At 48.3% G+C, this 7,640-nt stretch overlaps 1 protein-coding gene across 1 annotated transcript in view; it reads right to left on the bottom strand.

Annotated features, from left to right (window-relative positions):
• Positions 1-3,953, bottom strand: part of LOC115194995 (NHS-like protein 2) — a 197,182-nt gene extending 193,229 nt beyond the window's left edge. The window contains exon 1 of the mRNA XM_029754895.1: positions 3,941-3,953. Coding sequence (XP_029610755.1) covers positions 3,941-3,953 — 13 coding nt within the window. The remainder of the gene's footprint in view (positions 1-3,940) is intronic.
• Between the last annotated feature and the right edge of the window lie 3,687 nt (positions 3,954-7,640).

Consider the following 7,640-nt stretch of genomic DNA (forward strand, 5'->3'; position numbering starts at 1 on the left):
AGGGAGAGAGTGCTAGAGAGTGAGAGAGAGAGAGCTAGAGAGAGTGAGAGAGGACATACAGATGTTGAATGGCTGAAGACAAACAGGCAGGAAAACAGACAGACCGGTTCCACACACACAATCCAAGTTCAGGTCTACAGAACCACTCAAGTGGGTTAGGTCCAAAATAAACGGTTTCCTCAATCTAAGATAAGACTTGAACTTGAACTAACCCACAGGTTGTATCCCAAATGACACCCCATTCCCTACAGAGTGCACTACTTTTTACCAGAGCCCTATGGAACGTGATCAAAAGAAGGGCTGGACGAGACATCAAACCAATGTTTGTAGGTGATATTCCAAATGCTGCCAGATGAGGAACCCTGCATTAGAATGACCATCTCAGAGAACAGGACAGGGCAACAACTCTTACAAATTACAACTATTGAGTCCTGCAAGATACTGTTCCTAATTCTACAAGCAGAGACGCTGAAAAAAGTGTTGACATCTACATCGGTCCCCTGTCCTACTGACGTCTACATCGGTCCCCTGTCCCCTGTCCCCTGTCCCCTGTCCCCTGTCCTACTGACGTCTACATCGGTCCCCTGTCCTACTGACGTCTACATCGGTCCCCTGTCCTACTGACGTCTACATCGGTCCCCTGTCCCCTGTCCCCTGTCCCCTGTCCCCTGTCCTACTGACGTCTACATATTTTTTTAATTCATATTTTTCAGGGGGTGCTGCAGCACCCTCAGGACCCTTACTTCCTGCTGCCCCTTGCCACTCACAACAACAAAGATGAGTGATCAAATCCATTTTTATTTGTCACATGCGCCAAATACAACAGGTGTAGTAGACCTTACAGTGGAATGCTTAGTTACAAGCCCTTAACCAACAATGCTGTTTTAAGAAAAAACAACAAAAGAACAGTAGCGTGGCTATATACAGGGGGTTCCGGTACAGAGTCAATGTGCGGGGGCACCGGTTAGTCGAAGTAATTGAGGTAATATGTACACTGCCGGTCAAAAGTTTTAGAACACCTACTCATTCAAGGGTTTTTTCTTTATTTTTACTATTTTCTACATTGTAGAATAATAGTGAAGACATCAAAACTATGAAATAACACATATGGAATCATGTAGTAACCAAAAACGTGTTAAACAAATCAAAATATATTTTATATTTGAGATTCTTCAAATAGCCACCCTTTGCCTTGATGACAGCTTTGCACACTCTTGGCATTCTCTCAACCAGCTTCACCTGGAATGCTTTTCCAACAGTCTTGAAGGAGTTCCCACATATGCTGAGCACTTGTTGGCTGCTTTTCCTTCACTCTGCGTTCCGACTCATACCAAACCATCTCAATTGGGTTGAGTTCGGTGGAATGTGGATGCCAGGTCATCTGATGCAACACTCCATCACTCTCCTTCTTGGTAAAATAGCCCTTACACAGCCTGGAGGTGTTTTAGGTCATTGTCCTATTGAAAAACAAATGATAGTCCCACTAAGCCCAAACCAGATGGGATGGTGTATCGCTGCAGAATGCTGTGGTAGCCATGCTGATTAAGTGTGCCTTGAATTCTAAATAAATCACTGACAGTGTCACCAGCAATGCACCCCCACACCATCACACCTCCTCCTCCATGCTTTACGGTGGGAACCACACATGCAGAGATCATCCGTTCACCCACACCGCGTCTCACAAAACCATGGCGGTTGGAACCAAAAATCTCCAATTTGAACTCCAGACCAAAAGGACTAATTTTGAATGAGTAGGTGTTCTAAAACTTTTGACCCGTAGTATACATGTAGGTTACTTTCTGACAAGCATTTTCATTTAAGGTTTGGTCCAACAGAACAGGTCATATGGACACAACAAAACACATCGATACATTATTTCACTGTAATGGAGAAGTGAACCTTTTTAGCGATACCCTTTTTATGTATCAACTCCTCAAATCCCTCAGCTTTACCGTGCGGTGGTACAATCAGAAGTAGACGCACATACTTCAACTAGCTAGCTTTCTGTAAAAAAATACGGCTAGACATCCGGCAAAACAAAACGCATATGCATCTGGTGAACATCGGGCGTTATACTAGCTGTCTAGCCTGTGTTTTATAAATGTGCAATACGCATTAAACTATTACATAAGGAATTGGCAACTCGCTCTCATTCTGAGAAATAAGGTAGGCCACTTGATTTCAACATCTGAACAAAGTGGACAGGTTAGCATGCTGTTCAAACAGTTGGAGACGGACGGAAATGGGTGTTCATAATAATGAAACTGTTCAACCTCGTTAGCTAGAAAATAGATCCACGTTGGCTACACTTGAAATATAAACATTAGCTACTCACTAGCACGTGGGCTTGTGCTTGACAGATTGTTTAAGAGAACTGTGTTAATTTTCTATAATGGCTGCTACCAGAAGTTGGTCATTATTAGTGAATGTGCATTACGCATGGTTCTTGCTAAATTTGTAACGAAAAGGGTATTTTCATAGGCTTGAAAGACAGATATGCGATTATTGCAAAAAAAGCAGGTTAAACTATTTTGATTAAATAATTCAATCATTTACGAATCTTATGGTTGCGGATATTTAGCCTTGGTATAATAGCTCTGAATTCCTTATTATTGCTGAGAAAACATTTTAAAAATGTAGACCGTAGGGTTACAAAGAAATCGAGACATGACTTTCAGGCCATATCGCCCAGCCCTAATCAAAGGTAGTGTCCTACCCATAGGGCTCTGGTCTAAAGTAGTGCACTACCCATAGGGCTCTGGTCTAAAGTAGTGCACTACCCATAGGGCTCTGGTCAAAAGTAGTGAACTACGTAAGGAATAGGGTGCCATTTGGGAGAATCCCACAACCTTCAAAACCTGCAACTCAGCTAATCAAGACTAGGTGACCTTTGACCCCTGGTGATATCAGGACATGGTTAACAGACAATACAGGCCGAGTAGCTGGTGCTGCCTTGTCAACTCCTATAGCGCTAAGACAACTTGGAGAGAATTTCTCTGGCCTATTTCTGTCTTATTTCTCTGGCCTATTTCTCTGGCCTATTTCTCTGGCCTATTTCTGGCTTATTTCTCTGGCCTATTTCTGGCTTATTTCTCTGGCCTATTTCTCTGGCCTATTCCTGGCTTATTTCTCTGGCCTATTTCTCTGGCCTATTTCTCTGGCCTATTTCTCTGGCCTATTTCTGGCTTATTTCTCTGGCCTATTTCTGGCTTATTTCTCTGGCCTATTTCTGGCTTATTTCTCTGGCCTATTTCTGTCTTATTTCTCTGGCTTATTTCTCTGGCCTATTTCTGTCTTATTTCTCTGGCTTATTTCTCTGGCCTATTTCTCTGGCTTATTTCTCTGGCTTATTTCTCTGGCCTATTTCTCTGGCCTATTTCTCTGGCCTATTTCTCTGGCCTATTTCTCTGGCTTATTTCTCCGTCCTATTTCTCAGGCCTATTTCTCTGGCCTATTTCTCTGGGCTATTTCTTAATCCTTATGACCTTCCATTGTTCCTTTTACAGATTGACCTCTGACATATGATACCTGAGGTACCTGTGGCTTCAGTCAGTCTTTTTATAGGATATTCTTTGTACAGTCTTCAACAACCACCCTGCTTGTCCCCCACACACACCAAACCAAGGCATTCTGTACATTCTACATCTACCCCATCATATTTGAACGGTCGGGGTGACTGTTAGGGTCAAAGGGCAGCTATTTTTGCGATGTCACTAGTCTTCCGTCTGTCTGTGTGTGTGATGGTCTGAAAGGAGGCCCGGTCGATAGCCCCTAACCCTGGCTCTGGCTCCATTGTTCCAGGGTGGTTAGGGGGCTGTCCTGGCTGACGGGGCCCAGAGAGGCTGCAGCCAGCTGGGGAAGGGGACAAGGAGCTTTGGCTTCTCTCTGGGACTCATGTAGAACAAAGTGCTTTGTGTTTTCCCTTCTTCTTGTACCTCACGTTGCTCGGTCATCGTGGGTAAACATTCCTCTCTTGTGTACACACTATTACAGATACAAACACACACAGAGATGCTACAAGTCTCTCTCTCCTCCTCTCTCCTTCCTTGTCCTTTTCTCTCTCTCTCTCCTCCTCTCTCCTTCCTTGTCTTTCTATCTCTCTCTCTCTCCTTCCTTGTCTTTCTCTCTCTCTCCACCTCTCTCCTTCCTTGTCTTTCTCTCTCTCTCCTCCTCTCTCCATCCTTTTCTTTCTCTCTCTCTCCTCCTCTCTCCATCCTTTTCTTTCTCTCTCTCTCCTCCCCTCTCCATCCTTGTCTTTCGCTCTCTCTCTCTCCTCCTCTCTTCCTTGCCACAGCAGCCCAGAGTTCTATAGTGTGCAGACACAGTAACAGTGGCAGGAGGTAGCTGGCTGAGTGGAGTGTGTGTGTGTGTGTGTGTGTGTGTGTGTGTGTGTGTGTGTGTGTGTGTGTGTGTGTGTGTGTGTGTGTGTGTGTGTGTGTGTGTGTGTGTGTGTGTGTGTGTGTGTGATTCCCAGAGCAATAGGGACAAAAAAGGGGAGACTTTTGGTTGTGTTTTAGTGTGTGTGTAACGGTGTAACGGTGTAATGGTGTGTTTGTGTGTGTGTGTGTGCGTGTGTGTGTGTGTGTTATAGCAGCTGGTTAGTCTTGTTTGAGGTGGGGCTTCTTAATGACGTTAAAGGTCGTATGAGGTTACAGCCTGACCTGGCAGAGAGGAAACAAGAGGAGTCTTTATCATGGCCAACACATTACAGAAATACACTCTGTCTCAGAGAGGAGTCTTTATCATGGCCAACACACTACAGAAAGACCCTCTGTCTCAGAGAGGAGTCTTTATCATGGCCAACACACTACAGAAAGACCCTCTGTCTCAGAGAGGAGTCTTTATCATGGCCAACACACTACAGAAAGACCCTCTGTCTCAGAGAGGAGTCTTTATCATGGCCAACACACTACAGAAAGACCCTCTGTCTCAGAGAGGAGTCTTTATCATGGCCAACACACTACAGAAAGACCCTCTGTCTCAGAGAGGAGTCTTTATCATGGCCAACACACTACAGAAAGACCCTCTGTCTCAGAGAGGAGTCTTTATCATGGCCAACACACTACAGAAAGACCCTCTGTCTCAGAGAGGAGTCTTTATCATGGCCAACACACTACAGAAAGACCCTCTGTCTCAGAGAGGAGTCTTTATCATGGCCAACACACTACAGAAAGACCCTCTGTCTCAAAGAGGAGTCTTTATCATGGCCAACACACTACAGAAAGACCCTCTGTCTCAGAGAGGAGTCTTTATCCTGGCCAACACACTACAGAAAGACCCTCTGTGTCAGAGAGGAGTCTTTATCATGGCCAACCTACAGAAAGACCCTCTGTCTCAGAGAGGAGTCTTTATCATGGCCAACACACTACAGAAAGACCCTCTGTGTCAGAAGAGATAGATACCTACCCCTCACTGTACATGGAAAATCTCTCCCTCCCCCTCTCCCTCTCTCTCCTTGTCCCCCTCCCTCCCTCTATCCCTCCCTCTCTCCCTCCCCCTCTCCCTCTCTCTCCTTGTCCCCCTCCCTCCCTCCTTCCCTCCCTCTCTCCCTCCCCCTCTCCCTCTCTCTCCTTGTCCCCCTCCCTCCCTCCTTCCCTCCCTCTCTCCCTCTCCCTCTCCCTCTCCCTCTCTCTCCTTGTCCCCCTCCCTCCTTCCCTCCCTCTCTCTCCTTGTCCCCCTCCCTCCTTCCCTCCCCCTCTCCCTCTCTCTCCTTGTCCCCTCCCTCCCTCCTTCCCTCCCCCTCTCCCTCTACCTCTCTCTCCTTGTCCCCCTCCCTCCCTCCTTCCCTCCCTCTCTCCCTCTCCCTTTCTAATTATATGAAACTGCCCCTTCCCCCCCAGAATAAAATACACAAGGTTCCTCTAAGAAGACAAAAAAGATAAGGAGAGAGAGAGAGAGGGAGAGCAAGGAGAAGAGAGAAAGAAGCACAGAGACCCTCTCTGTCAGGTCTAAAGGGGACAGAGTGGTATTGTTCCCCCTCCTTCCCTTCCTCCCTCCTGATTCACCTGGAAACAAACCCCTTTATTGAGGGCCGGCGGCCATCTTTGATTAGAGGGAATGACTCAGCGAAGACGGACCACAAGGTGTGTGTGTGTTAGGGGCTGTGCTATGTAGTCCTACCTCGTGGTCAGGTATCTCAGGGGCTAGTGTTCGTCCCAGGATGGACACAGTCAGGTAGGTCCAACAACGAGTCGTGTTGACTAGGTTATACCCTCCTAGAGAGAAGGGGCGGGAGGGGTAGAGAGAGGGGGGGAGAGAGAGAGAAAGAGAGCGAGAGAGGGGGGGAGAAACAGAGAGCGGGGGGAGGGAGAGAGAGAAAAAGAGAGCGAGAGGGAGGGGAGAGAGAGCGAGAGAGGGAGGAGGGATAGAGCGAGGAGGGAGAGAGCGAGCGAAAGAGAGGGGGGAGGGAGAGAGAAAGAGAGCGAGAGAGACAGAGAGGTGAGGAGGGGAGGGAGAGAGAGAATGAAGGGGAGAAAAGCAGTAGAGAGAGATCAGGAGAAGGAGAGCAACAAAAAGAGATGAGGGAGAGAGTAAGGGAGGAAAAATCGAAGAATTGTGTGTGTGTGTGTGTGTGTGTGAGTGTGTGTGTGAGTGAGTGTGAGTGTGAGTGTGAGTGTGAGTGTGTGAGTGTGTGTGTGAGTGTGTGTGTGTGTCAGACGTACCTCCTCCCAGTGGTAGTGTGGGTAGGTGCCAGTCTAGTACGTGTCGTAAACACTGTGCCACCCTTACAGGGGTCATGCTGAAGGAACACATGGGGTCACCAGCCATGGGGTCAACTCCCAACTGTTTCCGGGTTAAACAATGCCTTCACCTCCTTCATCACACTGATGATGACAACAACAATCACACCTTTAGTAGTTAATCTAACATATTATATGCTGTAAATTAATCTGACTATAACAATTACAATCACGGCGTACCTTTACCCAGTCCTGTGTCACCCAGAGGGACGTGGACGGCGTACCTTTACCCAGTCCTGTGTCCTCCAGGGGGACGTGGACGGCGTACCTTTACCCAGCCCTGTGTCCTCCAGAGGGACGTGGACGGCGTACCTTTACCCAGCCCTGTGTCCTCCAGAGGGACGTGGACGGCGTACCTTTACCCAGTCCTGTGTCCTCCAGAGGGACGTGGACGGCGTACCTTTACCCAGTCCTGTGTCACACAGAGGGATGTGGACGGCGTACCTTTACCCAGTCCTGTGTCCTCCAGAGGGACGTGGACGGCGTACCTTTACCCAGCCCTGTGCCACCCAGAGGGACGTGGACGGCGTACCTTTACCCAGCCCTGTGTCCTCCAGAGGGACGTGGACGGCGTACCTTTACCCAGTCCTGTGTCACCCAGGGGGACGTGGACGGCGTACCTTTACCCAGCCCTGTGTCCTCCAGAGGGACGTGGACGGCATACCTTTACCCTGCCCTGTGTCCTCCAGAGGGACATGGACGGCGTACCTTTACCCAGCCCTGTGTCACACAGAGCGACGTGGACGGCGTACCTTTACCCAGTCCTGTGTCCTCCAGAGGGACGTGGACGGCGTACCTTTACCCAGTCCTGTGTCCTCCAGAGGGACGTGGACGGCGTACCTTTACCCAGTCCTGTGTCCTCCAGAGGGACGTGGACGGCGTACCTTTACCCAGCCCTGT

This window comes from Salmo trutta, chromosome 5, assembly GCF_901001165.1.
Source record: "Salmo trutta chromosome 5, fSalTru1.1, whole genome shotgun sequence".
In the NCBI taxonomy this organism is placed as follows: domain Eukaryota; kingdom Metazoa; phylum Chordata; class Actinopteri; order Salmoniformes; family Salmonidae; genus Salmo; species Salmo trutta.